The following is an 18,031-nucleotide window of genomic DNA, read 5'->3' as shown; positions in this document are numbered from 1 at the left end:
AGAACCCTTTCAAGGAAGAAGTTTCTCCTCATGTCCAACCTAAACCTCCTCTGGGGCAACCTGAGGCTATCTCCTCTGGTCCTGTCCCTTGTTCCTTGGGAGCAGAGCCCAAGCCCCCCCTGGCTCCAGCCTCCTTGCGGGGAGCTGCAGGGAGCCAGGAGGTCTCCCCTCAGCCTCCTCCAGGCTCAGCACCCCCAGCTCCCTCAGCTGCTCCTCCCCAGCCCTGCTCTGCAGACCCTTCCCCAGCTCTGTTGCCCTTCCCTGGCTCTGCTCCAGCTCCTCAATGTCCTTCCTGGAGTGAGAGGCTGAAAACTGACCTCAGGATTGGAGCTGTGGCCTCCCCATGCCCAGCCCAGGGGCACAATCCCTGCCCTGCTCCTGCTGCCCACACCACTGCTGCCCCAGGCCAGGCTGCTGGTGGCCTTCTTGCCCACCTGGGCACCCCCTGGCTCACCTCTGGCACCAGCTCCCCCCACCAAGTCCTTTCCCACCAGGCAGTTTCCAGCCCCTGTGCCCCCAGCCCAGAGCCTTCCTGGGGTCTGTGTGCCCTCACCCCTGGCTCCAGCCTGTTCAGACCCCTCTGTGGAGCCCTCCTGGCCCTCCAGCAGACCACCACTGCCACCCAGCTCGGTGCCATCTGCACACTGACCGAGGAAGCCTCAGTGCCCTCCGGCAGGTCATGGGCAAAGAGACTGCAGAGAGCTGGCCCCGGTGCTGAGCCCTGGGCAGCACCACTGGGGACCACTCACCAGCTGGGGGCCTCTCCATCCCCACTGCTCTGGGCAGTGCCCTCAGTGCCCCCAGCCCAGCACCTGGGGCCGATCCTGCAGTACCAAGACCACCTAAACCAGGAACCTCCAGGGGTGAGAGGGGCCAGAGGGTGACTGTGACCTCCAAGAACTGATGGTTGGGGGTGTGTGTGACCCACCTGCAGATGATGATGAAGAACTTGAGGAGGAGGAGGGCTTGGCCCAGGCTGCTCCCAGTGCCTTCCTCCCTTGGGAGCTGTGCCACACACTGCCCCAGGCGTTGGCTCAGCACCTGCAGAACCTCTCGTGGCAGCACTGGGATCTCTGACACCGACTCCTCCGGCCTGCAGGAGGGACAGAGGGCTTGGGCAGGATGCCCCCAGCCCTCACTCATGTTGGTGAAGATGTGCAGGGGGAGTGCCCAGGGGCTGGAGCCAGGCTCTGCTGGGGGATGCCCAAGGGGCAGTGGGGGAAGCTGAGGCAGAGGAAGCTCCATGGAAGCAGGAGGAGGATGAGAGAGCCCTGGAGCAGGCTGCCCAGGGGGGGTGTGGAGTCTCCCTCTCTGGAGGTACTCAGGACCTGCCTGGCTGTGCTCCTGTGTGAGCTGCCCTGGGTGCCCCTGCTCTGGCAGGGGGCTTGGGCTGGACGATCCCTTGAGGTCCCTCCCAGCCCCTAACATGCTGTGAACCCTGACCCCACCACCCCTCCTTGCCACCACCAACCCCCTCCCCGAGCCTCAGCCCAGCTGGTCCCAAGCCACCAGGAGCAGAGGCAGCACGGAGCTGTGGGGGTCGCCCCTGTGCCCCCCGGGGCGCTGCTCACCGCCGGGGCTCCAGCGAGGGCAGGGCAATGATCTTCTCAAAGTTCATCACGAAGGCTTCCAGCCACTGCTGCAGGTAGGAGAGGTCCTTCTGCGAGGGCGAGGCGGGGCTGGAGCCGCTGGCCAATCAGATCCCACAGCGGCCACCCCCCCGCAGCCATCAGCCAATCAGCAGCCAGAGCACTCAAGACCCCTCCCCACCCTACCCTGCTCCGGGAGCTGGAGCACAGCCCTAGGAGCACCCCAGCCAATGGGCAACCAGCACAGCACAACCTGTGGAGCTGCTGGCCAATCAGAACCCAGAGCAGCACAACCTGTTGGAGCCACTGGCCAATCAAAATCAAGAGCAAAACAACTTGAGGAACCACTGCCCAATCAGCACCCAGAACAGCACAGCCTATGGGACTACTGCCCAATCAGCACCCAGAGCCACACTACCTGTAGAACTGCTGACCAGTCAGAACCTAAGGAACCTGTCCCTAGCCAATCAGAAGGCAGAGCACCTGCTCCTGCAGCCAATCAGCAAGCAGAGCACCTGCTCCTGCAGCCAATCAGCTGTACCTGGCTCTGATTTACCCCCAGCAGCCACCCTGGGACCCTTCACCCCTGACCCTGGGGGTGACTCATGGCCCTCAGCACCCAGCGTGGCCCCTTGGGGTCACCCCAGTGAAGCACCTTGGGGTCACCCATGTCCCCATGCACCCTATACCTGCACCTTGGGGTGACCCAAGTCTTGAGCACCCCAATGCCGCCCCTTGTGGCCACCCACGTCCCTGAACACCCCAGTGCAGCACCCTGGGGTCACCCAGGTCCCTCCACACACAACTGCAGACCCTTTGGGTCACTCAGGTCCCCATGTACACCAATACAGCACTCTGGGGACACCCACGCCCCAGAGCACCCCAACATGGCATCTTGGGGTCACCCACGTCCCTGTGCCCCATGCAGCACCTGAGGGGGGACTTTTAGCCCTCTGCACCCCAGTGTAGGACCATGGGGTCACCCATGTCCCTCTGCACCTCAATGCAGGACCATGGGGTCAGCCATGTCCCTGCACACCCCAGTTTGGACCATGGGGTCACCCATGTCCCTCTGCACCTCAATGCAGGACCATGGGGTCAGCCATGTCCCTGCACACCCCAGTTTGGACCATGGGGTCACCCTTGTCCCTCTGCACCCCAGTGTGGCACCTGAGGGTCACCCACACCTTCCAGCACCCCGATGCAGCATCCTAGGGTGTCCCCGGCCCGAGCAGGGGCCATCCCCACTGGGGGTCTCCCCAGGGGAGGGAGCTCACAGCCCTGCAGTGCCCCCCTAGTGTCCCCACAAGCCCTCCCCTGCAAGCCACCACCTCCCCATGTCACCATTTCCCCCCTGCCGCTCAACCACAAGCACCAGCATCCGGTGACTGCGCTCCCCAGGGTCCCCACGTCCCCTGCACCCCAACCCTGCCGTGTCCTCCACACTCAGACCCCTCATGTCCCCCCTACACCTCCCATGTCCCCCCAGCCCAGACCCTCACGCCTCCCTCAGCCCCACCGTGTCCCCTGCACCCAGACTGTCCCACCCAGATCTCCCATGCCCACCCTGTCAGACACCTCCAGACCCCCCACATCCCCCCAAACCCATATCCACCCGTGTCCCTCCTACCCACACCCACCGTGTCCCCCCAACCCCATATCCACCCCTCTGCGTCCCCCCTACCCACACCCACTGTCCCCCCTGCAGCCCCCCCGTGTGTCCCCCTCAACCCCACATCCACCCCATCCAGCCCTCCTCAGACCCCTCATGTTCCCCACCCCCAGACCCTCCATGTTCCCCCCAGACCCTCCACATCTACCCCACCCAGACCCCCATGTCCTCCTCAGTCCCACCCTGTCCCCTGCACCTAGACCCCCAGGATCTCCCTGCAGACCCTCCGTGCCCCCTTGTGTCCACCCCCAACCCATCCAGCCCGCCATGCCCCCTCCACCCACAGCCCTCTGCGTCCCCCCCATCCCCACCCCCAGCCCATCCAGACCTCCACCCCCCCCCCGCAGCCCCTCCTGCCCCCTGTACCTGGCCGGTGGGGTGACCAGGGCCATCCATGCCCCCAAGCCACGGCGGTGCGGCCGGCACAGGACAGAGCACGGGGAGGGGGGCAGGGGAGGGGGCGGGGGGGCGGTTGTTGTTATTTTGTGGGTCCCCCCCTTCCCTTTCCTCTCCTCCTGCTGGCTCTTGTGCAAAGCACCCGCAGCAAACCTCAGCCCCGAGCCAGCAGCGAGCTGCAGGAAACGCCAAGTCACCGGCACCCCAACGGCGCTTCCTCCTCCCACCGCCCCCCGGGGTGCTGCCTGCCCCCCGCCCCGCTGCGCCCACCCGGCAGCTGCCTCCTGCCCCGGCGGCGGCGCTCAGCGCCGCGGGGGGATGCCCGGATGCCACCACCGGAGCTGCTTCTCGTCCAGGTGAAACTCCTCCGAGCGCCCCCGAGGGTGCCCAGCCCTGCCCCAACCCTCTCCCCCTGCCCCTTCCCATCCTGGGGCAACCAAACTTGGGGCGCACCTCACCCTGCCCAGTACTCACCCCCGCGGCCCCCGACCCCACCCTGGCACCCACCCGCAGCCGGTGTCCCATGCTAGCCGGGTGCCAGCCGTGGCCACCCCCGCGGGTGCCCGTCCCAGCCGGCTGCAGGCTGGCAGAGCCTGTTGGGTGGCTTCTGGGCTCGGCTGGCGCGGGGACGCCTGGGAGCCTGCCGCCTGCACCTCCATCCCTCCCACCCCCTCCCAAAAATCACCCACGATGGCAAAGGCCACCAGCTGGGCCCCTCCCTGGCACCGAGTGCCATGCCCTGGCAACCGGCGAGCCCAACTCAAGGGCTGTGCCACCTCCTGCCACCCTGCCAGCCCCCCTGGATGGCGTGGGATACAGTGCCCCCCACCATGGATACACCATGGCTGGCATCATCACCCCATGGGACACCTCTGGGAGGGATCCCAACCAAGGTCCCATGCCACCTCCTGCCACCCTGCCAGGCCCCCTGGATGGTGTGGGATACACCATGGTTGGCATCATCACACCCATGGCATCATCACACCCATGGCATCATCACCTCATGGGACACCTCTGGGAGGGATCCCAACCAAGGTCCCATGCCACCTCCTGCCACCCTGCCAGCCCCTCTGCATGGTGTGGGACACCATGGCTGGCATCATCACTCCATGGAAGGGATCCCAACCAAGGTCCCATGCCACCTCCTGCCATGCTGCCAGTCCCCCTACATGGGTGGCTGGCACCACCCCCACTATGGCACGGTCACCCCATGGGACACTGCCACAGGTGACAGCCTGGTGGCATCAGCCAGTGCCCGGCAGCAGGCCAGCAGGAGGCTGCTGTGGGCACAGGGACACGTCCTGGCAGCCCTGTCCTCGCGGGGGCTCGGGGACGTCCCCGTGGTGAGGGCCGGCGGGGAGGTGACAGCGAGGCCCTGCCCTGGCCATGGTGCCTGGCAGAGGTGGCGTGGGCACCGTGCTAGGGGGCACAGCACACGTGCCTGTGTGACCCCCAGACAGCCCCTGACAGCACAGTGCTTGTCCCTTGGGGACTGTGACCAGCTCCGTGGGGTGGCACCGCGCACCCCCCGGGCATGGCATGTGCCCACCACACCACCACGCGCTCCCTGATGCCAGCACACGTGTCCCACTCCAGCCAGGGACACCTCCTTGCTGTGCCACCTGTGCCCACACAGCTGTGAGCACCTCCATGGTGTGGATACAACCAGGGGCTCCTCTATAGGGTGTCCCTGTGCCACCATGGGCACAGGGTGTGCCACCTGTGCCCATACAACCATGGACATCCCAACAGTGTGGCACCTGCCCCTGTGCCACCATGGGCACCTCAGTGGTGTGCCACCTGTGCCCATACAACCATGGACATCCCAACAGTGTGGCACCTGCCCCTGTACCACCATGGGCACCTCAGTGGTGTGCCACCTGTGCCCATACAACCATGGACATCCCAACGATGTGGCACCTGTCCCTGTGCCACCATGGGCACCTCAGTGGTGTGCCACCTGTGCCACCACAGCCACAGAGTGTCCCAGCACCTGTGCCCTGCACAGTGCACCTGATGGCACCCCAGGGTGGCAGCTGCTGCCACCGAGGTGCCCCCAAAGGCGCTTCACCCTCTTTTCTCAGCACCACCAACGCGGGGGGGGGGGGGGGGGAAGGGGGAGTGGCTTCGTTTTGGGGTGCAGAAGGTGGCCCCTGAGGGCCATCCTGGGGCCAGGTGACAGCCACAGAAGGTGTCCCCAGCCCCAGCTGGGAGCAGGTGCCCCCACCCCGCCGTGTCCCCAGCCCCAGAGCAGGGTTCCCTCTCCTGCAGGATCCGTGCCCCCCCGCGGTGCGCGCAGGGACAATTAAGGACATCCTGAAGCAGGGGGGATGACTTTGGGGGAGGACAGGGACACGCAGGGGTCCTGGGGACCCTCCCCACTCCCTGACGACCCCAAAATACAACGGGGGGGACACACAAACCCAAGATGGGGCTGGGGGAGGGTCTCCCCTGGAGCAGGATCCCCCCTCCCAGAGGCAGGACGTTCCCTTTGTGTCCCTCCCCACCCCGTCCTCGGTGTCACCGCGGCGGCAAATGCTGCCCGGGGGGGACGCAGGGACCTGGGGAGGGGACACAGGCAGGGACACACACACGGGGAGGGGGGCAAAGGGACGCCGAGGAGGGAACCGGGAGGGGGAAAAGGGACCTGCGGGGGGGCACACGGGGAACCGGGAGGGGGAAAAGGGACCTGCGGGGGGGCACACGGGGAACCGGGAGGGGGAAAAGGGACATGCCGGGGCGGGGGGGAGGGGGGCACACAGGACGCTAGGGACGCGGAAGGGGACACGACAGGGACACGGAATTGGGAGGGGGTGGCGAAATGAGACTAGGGTGGGCACGGGGAGACGGCTGGGGGGGACACGGGGACACGGAGCGGCGTTGGGGGGGAAGCGACGACAGGGACACGGGGAGGGCACGACCCACTCCCTCCCCAAAGCCTCCCGGCTGGGTGCGCAGAGGGGTGCGGACCCCCCCCCCCCCCGGTAATGGGGGTGGGGGCTGTGTGCTCCAGGGGGATGCGGTGACCCCAAGGGGGGAGTCACGGTGACTCCCATTTTAGTGGGGGTGCACAGGGGACCCCCAGGGTATAACAAGGAGGGCAGCGTAGTCCCCAGGCTGCGGTTGTAAAACGGGGAAGGGGGGGCTGCGATGCCCCCCAAAATGGGGATCTTGGCGGGGGGGGAAATGCAGGAGGTGCAAGCGGGGTGGTGGTGGAGGTGCAGGTTTAGTCCCCCCCCACCCTTCCAAAGCAGGAGGAGGAAGCAGGGAGGGGTGTCGGGGTTAAAAGGGGTCCCGTGTCCGTCCACCCCTACCCCAGGGGGCAATGAGATCTGGGGGTGGGGGGCGGGAGGGGTGGGGTGTCGCTCTCCGCTGCCGCCCTCACCTTAGCGAAGTAAAGCATCCAAAGCTCGTAAAGCCGCTCCCGGGAAGCCATGCCGGGCCGGCACGGCTCGGTACGGCACGGTACGGCGGGCAGCTCCGCCCCCCCTCGCCCCCCCCCCCGCTAAACCACCGCCCCCCAGCACCGAACCCTCCCCCAGGTACGAGGAAAGGGAGGGGGGGAGCTGACACCGCCCCCCCGCTGCTTCTTCTACCTGCTGCTGGGCTATCCCTTTCCTCCCCCCCCCCTTTTTATCTTTCCCCCCGCAGCCCACAAGGAGAGGACGGTAAAGTGGGGGGGGGGGGGAAGGAAAACTGCCCCCCTCCCCAATTTCCCCCCTCAATTAGACCGACTGAGCCTTGCGCGCACCGCAATAAGCCCGGCCGCGCACAGCAATAGGATTTGGGCTTATTTCCCCTTTTTACGCTATTTTATACTTCATTTGTTATTTTTTCCATGCCCCTCCCGCCGCGATCTCTTTTTTTGTTGTCGCCGCGTCCCCCCCCCCCCCCCCCGACCGGCTTTCAATCGATTGCGCCGCCGCGCCGATCGATTTTGGCCTATCGATTAGATCGGCGGTCGACGGGTCTCGCCGAGCCGCGCATGCGCGCTAGGGGCTGTACGGCAGGCAGAGGGGCGAGGAGGAGGGGCAAAGATGGCGGCGCCCGGTGGTGGTGTGGAGGCGGAGGAGGCGGCGGAGGGCCCAGTTTTAGGCAGGCTGGAAGAGGAGGCGAGGAAGCGGCGGGAGAGGTTGAGGGCGCTGCGGCAGCGCACGCTTCAGGTCGGTGCGGCCGTGGCGGTGCGCGGGGTGCGGGGGGTGCGCGGTGCGCGGTAGAGGCGGTTGAATGGCTGGAGCGGGCCTGGAGTTGGGGGAGAGGGGCTGAGGTGGGGCTGAGGGTGTTCGAGAGGGGATCACAAAGATCTGAGGTGGGGCTGAGGATGTTGAGTGCATCACACAGTGTCTTAAGTGGGGCTGAGGATGTTGAGGGGGTCACAGAGGGTCTGAGGTGAGGCTGAGGATGTTTAGAGCATCACACAGTGTCTTAGGTGAGGCTGAGGATGCTCAAGAGGGGTCGCAGAATGTCTGAGGTGGGGCTGAGGATGTTCAAGAGGGGATCACAGAAGATCTGAGGTGAGGGTGAAGATGTTGAGGGGTCACAGAGTGTCTGAGGTGAGGCTGAGGATGCTGAGGGCATCACACAGTGTCTGAGGTGGGGCTGAGGATGCTCAAGAAGGGTCACAGAGTGTCTGAGGTGAGGCTGAGGATGTTTAGAGCATCACAGAGTGTCTGAGGTGGGGCTGAGGATGCTCAAGAGGGGTCACAGAGTGAGGTGAGGCTGAGGATGCTCAAGAGGGGTCACAGAGTGTCTGAGGTGGGGCTGAGGATGCTCAAGAGGGGTCACAGAGTGTCTGAGGTGGGGCTGAGGATGCTCAAGAGGGGTCACACAGTGTCTGAGGTGAGGCTGAGGATGCTGAGGGCATCACACAGTGTCTTAGGTGGGGCTGAGGATGTTGAGGGCATCACACAGTGTCTGAGGTGAGGCTGAGGATGCTCAAGAAGGGTCACAGAGTGTCTGAGGTGAGGCTGAGGATGTTGAGAGCATCACACAGTGTCTGAGGTGGGGCTGAGGATGCTCAAGAGGGGTCACAGAGTGTCTGAGGTGAGGCTGAGGATGTTGAGGGCATCACACAGTGTCTGAGGTGGGGCTGAGGATGCTCAAGAAGGGTCACAGAGTGTCTGAGGTGAGGCTGAGGATGTTGAGAGCATCACACAGTGTCTGAGGTGGGGCTGAGGATGCTCAAGAGGGGTCACAGAGTGTCTGAGGTGAGGCTGAGGATGTTGAGGGCATCACACAGTGTCTGAGGTGGGGCTGAGGATGCTCAAGAGGGGTCACAGAGTGTCTGAGGTGAGGGTAAGGATGCTGAGGGCATCACAGAAGGTCTGAGGTGGGCCTGGGGTAAGGGAGGAGGGAGTGAGGTGAGCCTGGGGGTGCTAAGGGGTTCATAGTGGGTCTGAGGGGGTGGAGAGCAAAGGTGAGCCTGGGGGTTTGGGGTGTGGGGAGAGGGTCTGGGGTGGACCTGGGGACGCTGGGAAGGTTTGGGATGGCTCTGCAGCTTTGGGGGGGGCTGAATTCTCACCTCAAGGAAATGCAGTTCCTTTGCCTGTCTGCCCTTGTCCCTCCAGCAAGTGCTGAGGTCAAGGCACTAGAGGAGAGCCTCTTTTTGTTAGGGGTGAAAGGAGGATGGAGGAAAGCTGAGAGAACTGGCAGCTGGTATTTTGGCAGCTCCTGGTGGGGAGGGCAGCCATGCTCCAGTGGGCCCTGGCACACCCTGGCAGGCCTTAATGCTCCAGGGAGGTGGTGCTAGCTCCTGGCACCCATTCTGCCACCTCACCCTGGGTTTGTTCATCCAGGCTGGGGCAGTGCAGTAAGGTTTGCAAATGTCCCTCTGCTCAGGGACCTCCTCTTGGGGCTGCCCACAAGAGCTGGCACTTTGGGCAGGCCAAGTGTCTCCTGCTGAGTCCCTGGCCTGGAGGGGCTTGTTAGCAGGGAGCTGAGCTTCCTGAAGGGGAGACCCTGGGGGTGGGGAGCAGCCCTGTGCACAGCCTTGGTGAGGAGCAAAGTGCCTTCCAAAGGAGAAACTCTTTGCCTTCCTGTGCTGCCTGGAGAAGGTAGGAGGAATGTGGGGGGCTGGCTGTGCAGCACAAGGGATGATAGACTCATGGAATGGTTTCTGTTGGAAGGGACCTTTAGAGCTCCCCCAGCCCCTGCAGCCAGCAGGGAGAGCTGCAGCCAGAGCAGGCTGCTCACAGCCCCAACCAGCCTGAGCTGCACTGGTGCCAGGCAGGGGGCAGCTCCCAGCTCTCTGGGCAGCCTGGGACAGGCTCTCACCACCCTCAGTGTCAAACACCTCTCCCTTCTCTCCATTCTGACCTTCCCTCTCTCAGCTCAAACCACCAGCCCTTGTCCTGTCCCAGCAGGATCCCTGCTCCAAACTCTGTCCCCAGCTCTCTGCTCAGCCCTTGAAGCACTGAAGGCCTCCAGAAGCTCTCCCTGCAGCCTTCTCCTCTCCATGCTGCCCAAGCCCAACTCTCTCTCAGCCTGGCTCCCAGCAGAGGGCTTCCAGCCCTGCCAGCACTGCTGTGGCCTCCCCTGGCCCTGCTGCAGCAGGTCCCTGCCTGTGCTGAGGGCTCCTGAGCTGCCCTGCAGCTGGGGGTTGCTTTTGCTCTGTGGCAGCCTTCCTGGGAGTCCTGCAAGCTGAAGGATCATCTCTCCCTGTTTCAAAACACCCCAAGTCTCAAAGCAAGGCAAACAAATCCCTGCAGCCCTCCAGGGTGCCCCAGCCCAGAGGCCACTGAAGCCCCAGGGGAGGAGGCGGGGGGCAGCCTGAGAGCCAACTGCTCTGCGCCGGAGGGGAGGAAGCGGCGAGGGAAGGGCTGCAGTGCCTCACCAGGGCCGTGCCCAGTCTCAGCCAGGGGCTGCTGCTTGCAGGGAGCCTTGCTGGAGCTGGTGCCTCCCATGAGCCAGGCTCAGCTGCTGTCCCAGCCACAGGAAGGCCACACCAAGCCGTGGCAGGCAGCCCGCGGAAGGGCCGGCCCGGGGCTGCTGCTGCGGCTGCCTGGGGAGTGCTTTGCTTTGGGTCACAGCACCAAAGGCTTCCACTTCCTGAGCTCCTGCCCTGGGAAGCAGGAAGAGCTGGCTGTCCTCAGTTCCTTCAGCTGTGGACCTCTCCTGGGGGAGGGAGTCTGGGGGGGTCTCTGGGTGGCTGCTCTGCTCTGCCCAGGGCTGGTGGTGCTGCTGCTGGCACTCAGGCTTTGCCCTTGGCAGTGTGGTGTGCTGAAGCTCAGCTTATCTCCTCAGCTGTGTTCTTGTTTGTGCCTAATGGCTGAAAATCAGATTAAAATGTTCTGCCTGTCTGATGCAGGAAGCCTTCTCTTCTGCTTTTTGTTTCTCCCCTCTCCTTTGGCTGAAGGAAAGCTTTTGCCCAGTTGCAGCTTTAGCTTGGTACAGTCACAGGATCCCAGCAGGGTGGGGGATGGAAGGGACCTCTGGAGATCATCCACTCCAGGGGAGGTTGGAAGCTCTCCACACCAGGAGACTCCACAGCCTCTCTGGGCAGCCTGGGACAGGCCTCCAGCAGCCTCACAACAAACAACTTCCTCCTCCTGTTCAGGTGGAACCTCCTGGGCTGCAGTCTGTGCCCTCTGCCCCTTGTGCTGTCCCTGGGCACCACTGAGCAGAGCCTGGCCCCAGCCTCTTGCCCCCCAGGCTCCCTTCAGCTCTTGCTGAGCATTGCTCAGCTGCCCTCTGGGGCTGCTCTTCTGCAGGCTCTCAGCCCCAGGGCTCTCAGCCTTTGCTGCTCCCAGAGCTGCTCCAGGCCCCTCAGCAGCTTCAGAGGCTCCCTTGGACTCTCTCCAGCAGTTCCCTGGCTCTCTGGAGCTGGGGAGCCCAGAACTGGCCCCAGTCCTCCAGCTGTGGCCTCAGCAGGGCAGAGCAGAGGGGGAGGAGAGCCTCTCTCAGCCTGCTGCCCACTCTTCTTCATGCCCCCAGGAGCTCATTTGCCCTCTTGGCCACGGGGGCACAGTGCTGGCTCCTGGTGAGCTTTCATCCAGCAGCATTGCCAGGTCCTTCTCCTTGGAGCTGCTTTCCAGCAGTGCTGCTGCAGGGGATTGTTCCTTCCCAGCTGCAGGAGCCCTGCACTTGCCCCTGTTGAGCTCCAGGAAGTTCCTCTGCCTCCAGCTCTCCGTTTCCAGTGCCTTTGGTTGGACTTTTCCTCTCACCTCACAGCACTCTGAATCCAGCTGGGCAGAGGGAAGTCTGCTGACCCTGTTCAGCACTGGTCTGGAGGTGACTCTGTGTTGGCACACACCAAGGTGCTGCAAGTGCTTGCTGGTGCCAGCTGGAGCAGTGTGCCCAGCAGTGAGATATGCCAAGCATCAGGCAATTCTGGGATGGAGAGCTCACAGGCTGGGTGCTCCTAACAGCTGGTGATTTTATGGGCTGAAGAGAGGAATGTGGCAGTGAGGTGCTCCCCATCACCAGCTGGGAGCTCTTGCACCACCTCCACTAGGGAATCAGCATGGGGAAGCTGGGGGGGAGCTGAGGAGAGGAGAGGATAGGGTAGGGTAGGATAGGGTAGGGTAGGATAGGATAGGGTAGGATAGGATAGGATAGGATAGGATAGGGTAAACCAGGATGGAAGAGACCTTCAAGATCATTGTGTCCAACCTATCACCCAGCACCACCTAATCAACTAACCCATGGCACCAAGCACCCTATCAAGTCTCCTGCTGAACACCTCCAGGCATGGGGACTCCACCACCTCCCTGGGCAGCACATCCCCATGGCCAATCTCTCCTGCTGGGAAGGATTTCTTCCTCACCTCCAGCCCTAACCTCCCCTGGCACAGCTTGAGGCTGTGTCCTGAATGGAGGGCTCAGTCCTAGGGGGTGTGTGGAGCAGCAGATGAGACTCTGACCTAGCTGGGAAGCTGTGAGGCTGCTCTGTTGCTCTCCAGTGGTCACTCCAAGGGAAGGCACTGTCCCCACAGCCTGCCCCCACTGCCCCCACAGACAGTCCCCACATGGCTGAAGAGCTGAGGGTTTTATTCAGCTCTTCTTAACACAGCAGAAACTGAAGTTTCCCTGAGCACAGCTCTCTGCTGAGGCTGTTGATGATTAACTGTAGCTGCTTGTGTTCCTGGAGTGCTGTCTGCAGCTTGCCCTTGAAGCAGGTCCTCTGATGCCTTCCCCTCTGCCTGCTTGGGAGCTGATGGACTCTTTGCTCAGCCCCCAGAGCTTCTCTAACTGTGAGCCCTGTTAAGATCACAGCCTGAGCTGGGCTCCTCAGCTGCTGTGGCTGGGAGCCCCTCATCAATCAGAGCTTGGGTGGCCTGCAAATGATGGAATCACAGAGTGCTTTGGCCTGGAAGGCAGCTCTGAAATGTCATGAAAGATTCAGTGGCTGGCAAACTGCCTGGCAGAAAAGGACCTGAGGGGTTGGTTGACAGCAGCTGGAGGTGAGCCAGGGGCTGCCCAGGTGGGCAAGAAGGCCTCCAGCAGCCTGCAGCAGCAGCGGTGTGGGCAGCAGGAGCAGGGCAGGGATTGTGCCCCTGGGCTGGGCACTGCTGAGTCCTGAGGTCAGGTTTGGGCCTCTCACTCCAAGAAGGACATTGAGGGGTCCAGAGCAGGGCAACCAAGCTGGGGAAGGGGCTGGAGAGCAGGGCTGGGCAGGAGCAGCTGAGAGATGTGAGGTTCCTCAGCCTGGAGGAAAGGAGGTGAGGGGAAACCTTCTGGCTCTCTGCCAAGGAAGTTCTCTTCTCCCAAGGGAAGTGACAGGGCAGCGATGAAATGGCCTCAGGTTGCCCCTGGGGAGGTTTGGGTTGGACATGAGGAACAATTTCTTGCCCTTGAGGGCTGTCCAGGCCTGGCCCAGGCTGCCCAGGTGCAGTCCCCAGCCCTGGAGGGGTTTCAGAGCTGTGGAGCTGAGGGCCATGGTTGGTGCTGCCCTGGCAGGGCTGGGTCCAGGGTTGGACCTGATGAGCTTAAAGCTCTTTTCTAATCCAAATGATACCATGAGGAGTTCTTGGGTTGGAAGGGGCCTTAAATATCCTCTAGCCCTGAGCCCCCTGCCATGAGCCACCTGCTGCTGGATCAGGCTGCTCAAAGCCCTCTCTGACCTGAGCTTGAGCCCTTCCAGAGGTGGGACACAAATGCTGAGGGCTCTCCAAAGCTAAGCTGCTTTGGGGCTCCCCTGCTTGGGAAGGCCCTGCTGGGACAGAGGGGCTGGGGAGCAGCAGCCAGGGGCCCTGGAGCTGCTGGGGGTCACCCAGAGCAGGCTGTGTGGTGCTTCTGGCACGGGGAGGAGCTGGGCTGGAGCTGCAGCCCTCTGGGGGTGTAGTCAGTGAAGGATGTGGAAGGGTTTTCCTCTGGACAGCAGCAGGGCAGCAGTGAAGTGAAGCAGTGGGGACCTTATCTTTCTTGCAAGGCCCTAAGTGCTTTTCCCACAGGGATTTATTTTTAGCTGCAGCAGAGGAGCTGTGGCCTCAGATGCTGCTGCTCAGGGCCTGGCTCTGCCCCTTTGAGCCAGCTGCTGAAATGACCTTGGCTGGCTGCTGCTGGGAGGACAGGAGGCAGCTGCTGGGTGCTGGTGGTGTGACAGGGCTGCAGCACCCCACAGGCTCACAGAGCTGCTGGCTGGCAGTCCAAGCCCCCTGCTCACCTCCAGAGCTGGAGGCTGCAGCAGCTCTCTGGGCTGTGTGGCCTGGGCTGCCAGGGAGCTGCCCCCTGCCTGGCAGCAGTGCAGCTCAGGCTGGTTGGGGCTGTGAGCAGGCTGCAGCTGTCCCTGCTGGCTGCAGGGGCTGGGGCTGGCTGAGCTTTAGAGGCCCCTTCAACACAAACCCGTTCCATGGTTCTGGTCTGTTCCAGGCTGCTTTTGCCACCACTGGCTGGGCTTGGGCCCAGGTGATCCTTACTGTCCCTTCCATCCTGCGGTGCCCAGCAGCCACACAGGCCAGAAACAGAGCAGAAAGAGACGAGAAATAGGCCAGAAAGAGACCAGACTAAACCGGTTTGGAAAAGACCTCAGAGCTCATCCAGCCCAACCTATGCCCCAGCACCATCTGATCAACTCAGCCATGGCACCAAGGGCCTCAGCCAGGCTCTTCCTAAACACCTCCAGGGATGGGGACTCCCTGGGCAGCACATCCCCATGGCCAATCTCTCTTGCTGGGAAGAATTTCTTCTAACCTCCAGCCTAAACCTCCCCTGGCACAGCTTGAGACTGTGTCCTCTTGTTCTGGTGCTGGTTGCCTGGCAGAAGAGACCAACCCCCACCTGGCTACAGCCTCCCTTCAGGTAGTTGCAGAGAGCAAGAAGGTCTCCCCTGAGCCTCCTCTTCTGCAGGCTAAGCAACCCCAGCTCCCTCAGCCTCCCCTCCCAGGGCTGTGCTCCAGACCCCTCCCCAGCCTCCTTGCCCTTCTCTGGAGCCCTTCCAGCAGCTCAGCATCTTTGCTAAGCTGAGGCCACCTTGTCAGCCCACCAGTGGGGCAGCCCAGGAGGAGCTGTACTTGGAGGCAGAGGCCCTGCTGGCTGCTGTCCCTGTGAGAGCTGTGTGGTGCTAGCAAGCCCTGCTGGCCATGTCTGGTGTCAGAGGAGGGTTAGCCCCTCCAGGAGAAGCCAGGAGAAGGTTCCTGAGGTCCAATGTGTTGTTTTCCCCCTGGTGCTCATTACTCCTGGCTGACTCTTTTGCATCTCCATGGCAATGGGCAGAAGGGTTCTGCATAATTTTTCCTCTTTTCATCCTCTCCCCATTAAAAACCAGAGAAGAGAGAGAGGAACAGAGGAGCTGCTGCTTTGCAACCCAAGCTGGGAGCTGCTGAAGCCTTGGCTCCTTTCATCTCCTGCCTGATAGTCCCAGCAGGGCCATCTGGAGCTGCTTGGAGCCTTTCACTGGGCCCAGTGCAAACAGTGACTGCCCCCAGGCCTCTCCATCCCTGGCTGATAAGAGGCTGCTGCTGAGTGAGCAGGAGCTCCAGAGGGTGACACAGAGCCAGAGGGATGACTTGTGCAGGTGACAGGGGATAGGGCTGGTGTCTGAGCTCTGTCTGATGGGGTGCTCTGGGTGCTTTGGGAGGGCTGTCATGGGGAGCTTTGATGCTCCAGCTGAGAGGTCCTGTTTGCCCAAGGAGGGCTGCTGGCTCTCCTCCTGAGCTGCTGGCCTTGCTGGCTGCTTCTGTGGAGGGTGGGCACCAGGTAGCTATGAGGCTGCTACAGCTTCAGGCAAAGAGGCTGGATATAGACTCCCAGAATGGGTTAGGCTGGAAGAGAGCTTTGAGGCTCCTGAGTCCTGCCATGGGCCCAGCACTGCCAGGGCACTGCTAAAGCAAGGCCCCCAGCACCAGGTCTTGATGGCTTTGAAAGCCCTCCAGGGATGGGGACTGCCCTGGGCAGCCTGGGCCAGGCCTTGACAAACCCTCAAGGGGTGAAATTGTTCCTCCTGTCCAACCTAAACCTCCCCTGGGGCAACTTGAGGCTGTTCCCTCTTGCCCTGTGCCTTGTGCCTGGGGAGCAGAGCCCAAGCCCCACCTGGCTCCAGCCTCCTTGCAGCCAGGAGGTCTCAGCCTCCTCTCCTCCAGCCCCAACCCCCCCAGCTCCCTCAGCTGCTCCTCCCCAGCCCTGCTCTGCAGACCCTTCCCAGCTTGGTTGCCCCTCTCTGGCCCTGCTCCACTCCTCAATGTCCTTCTGGGAGTGAGTGGCTGAAGCTGAGCCCAGGATCTGAGGTATGGCCTCCAGTGGCCAGGAGGCTGATCCCTGCCCTGCTCCTGCTGGCTGCCACTGGTGAGGCCACAGCAGCCTGGGCCTGGGCTTTGTGAGCTGGGAGTTCCAGGGAGGTGTTTGCTGAGCCCCAGGGCAGGTTCCCAGGGGCAGTGCAGTTAAAGGTCGTTTAGGAGCTCTTCCTCCCCTGAAGTGTTTGCTTCCCTCTTGGAGCCTGCTTCTGAGGCTTTCCCTTCATTTAGCTTCACTTCTGTTTCCCCTGGCAGCTCCAAACACCTTTCAGGGCTCCACATCTGTTTTGCTGCTGCCCTTCATTCCATGAGCTCAGCAGCTGCAGAGGAGATCCCCTGGAGGGGAGCCCCAGCAATCCAAGGGTGATCTCCCTGGGAGGGAAGGCAGCACAGATGCCACCAGGGAGGAGCAGCCTGGCTCTGAACCCTCAAACACACTCCTGGAGCTGCAGTGCCTGCAGCCAGGAGCTGTTCCCCTCAGCAGCAGCCTGGGCAGTGCCTGCAGCAGCAGCAGCAGCCTGGGCAGTGCCTGCAGCCAGGAGCTGTTCCCCTCAGCAGCAGCCTGGGCAGTGCCTGCAGCAGCAGCAGCAGCCTGGGCAGTGCCTGCAGCCAGGAGCTGTTCCCCTCAGCAGCAGCCTGGGCAGTGCCTGCAGCAGCAGCAGCCTGGGCAGTGCCTGCAGCAGCAGCAGCCTGGGCAGTGCCTGCAGCAGCAGCAGCAGCCTGGGCAGTGCCTGCAGCAGCAGCAGCCTGGGCAGTGCCTGCAGCCAGGAGCTGTTCCCCTGCCAGGCTGGGTGCAGGCTGGAGGCTGCCCCTGCTCCAGGGCTCCTCGTCTGGAGCTCTGTGTGCTGTGTGCTGCAGCACTCGGGGAGGGGAGGGGAGGGGAGCAGAGCAGAGCAGAGCAGGGCATAGCAGAGCCAAGCAGAGCAGAGCAGGGCAGGACAGAGCAGAGCAGGGCATAGCAGAGCCAAGCAGAGTAGAGCAGAGCAGAGCAGGACAGAGCAGAGCAGGGCATAGCAGAGCCAAGCAGAGCAGAGCAGGGCAGGACAGAGCAGAGCAGGGCATAGCAGAGCCAAGCAGAGTAGAGCAGAGCAGAGCAGGACAGAGCAGAGCAGGGCATAGCAGAGCCAAGCAGAGCCTCGTCTCACCTCGCCTCCCCCTGGCTCCCTCCCAGGCTTTTGTTTGCAGCAGCTTTGGCTCCGTGGCTGCCCCGCGCCCGCCGGGCTGGCAGGAGAGGCAGGAGGGGGAGGCAGGCCAGGGCTGCTGCTTTCCTCTGCAGCCAGCTCTGCTGCTGGGGAGCACTGCACAGACCCGGAGTGGGTTGCAGAGGGCCTCAAAGATGAGCTGGTTCCCAGCCCCCTGCCGTGGGAAGGCACAGCTCCTGCCGGAGCAGGGTGCCTGGCCGTGAGACCTCCAGGGAGGGAGCAGCCACAGCCCTCCCCGGGGCACTTGTCCCAGTGCCTTCCCCACCCTCACTCTGCAGCATGTCTTCCTAATCTCCAGGCTGAATTCCTCCTCCCCAGACTTCAATCCCTTCCCTCTTGCCCTATCACTGCTCTCCCAGCCTGGCTCCCTGCTGGTCCTGAGGGGTCACTGAGGCCTGCAGGGCTGCTGGGCTCTGAAGCAGCCAGAGCATCCCTCTGGTGCGTGGGCCTGCAGCTTGGCTCCTTGCTGCCCTCACCTTGTGTGGTGGGCTGGGGCTTTGTGGTG

General features: G+C 63.1%; 2 protein-coding genes across 2 annotated transcripts in view; one reads left to right on the top strand and one right to left on the bottom strand.

The window, feature by feature from the left end:
* The window catches only part of NBEAL2 (neurobeachin like 2), a 33,010-nt gene extending 25,887 nt beyond the window's left edge, over nt 1-7,123 (bottom strand). The window contains 3 exon segments of the mRNA XM_054171234.1: nt 929-1,093; nt 1,572-1,660; nt 7,043-7,123. Of these exon segments, the coding sequence (XP_054027209.1) occupies nt 929-1,093; nt 1,572-1,660; nt 7,043-7,093 (305 nt within the window). The 5' untranslated portion in view covers nt 7,094-7,123.
* A 571-nt stretch (nt 7,124-7,694) lies between these two features.
* Nucleotides 7,695-18,031, top strand: part of CCDC12 (coiled-coil domain containing 12) — a 33,780-nt gene continuing 23,443 nt past the window's right edge. Inside the window, exon 1 of the mRNA XM_054171285.1 lies at nt 7,695-7,820. Coding sequence (XP_054027260.1) covers nt 7,695-7,820 — 126 coding nt within the window. The remainder of the gene's footprint in view (nt 7,821-18,031) is intronic.

This window comes from Dryobates pubescens, chromosome 21, assembly GCF_014839835.1.
Source record: "Dryobates pubescens isolate bDryPub1 chromosome 21, bDryPub1.pri, whole genome shotgun sequence".
NCBI lineage: Eukaryota > Metazoa > Chordata > Aves > Piciformes > Picidae > Dryobates > Dryobates pubescens.
This window is presented reverse-complemented; position numbering and strand designations above follow the sequence as displayed.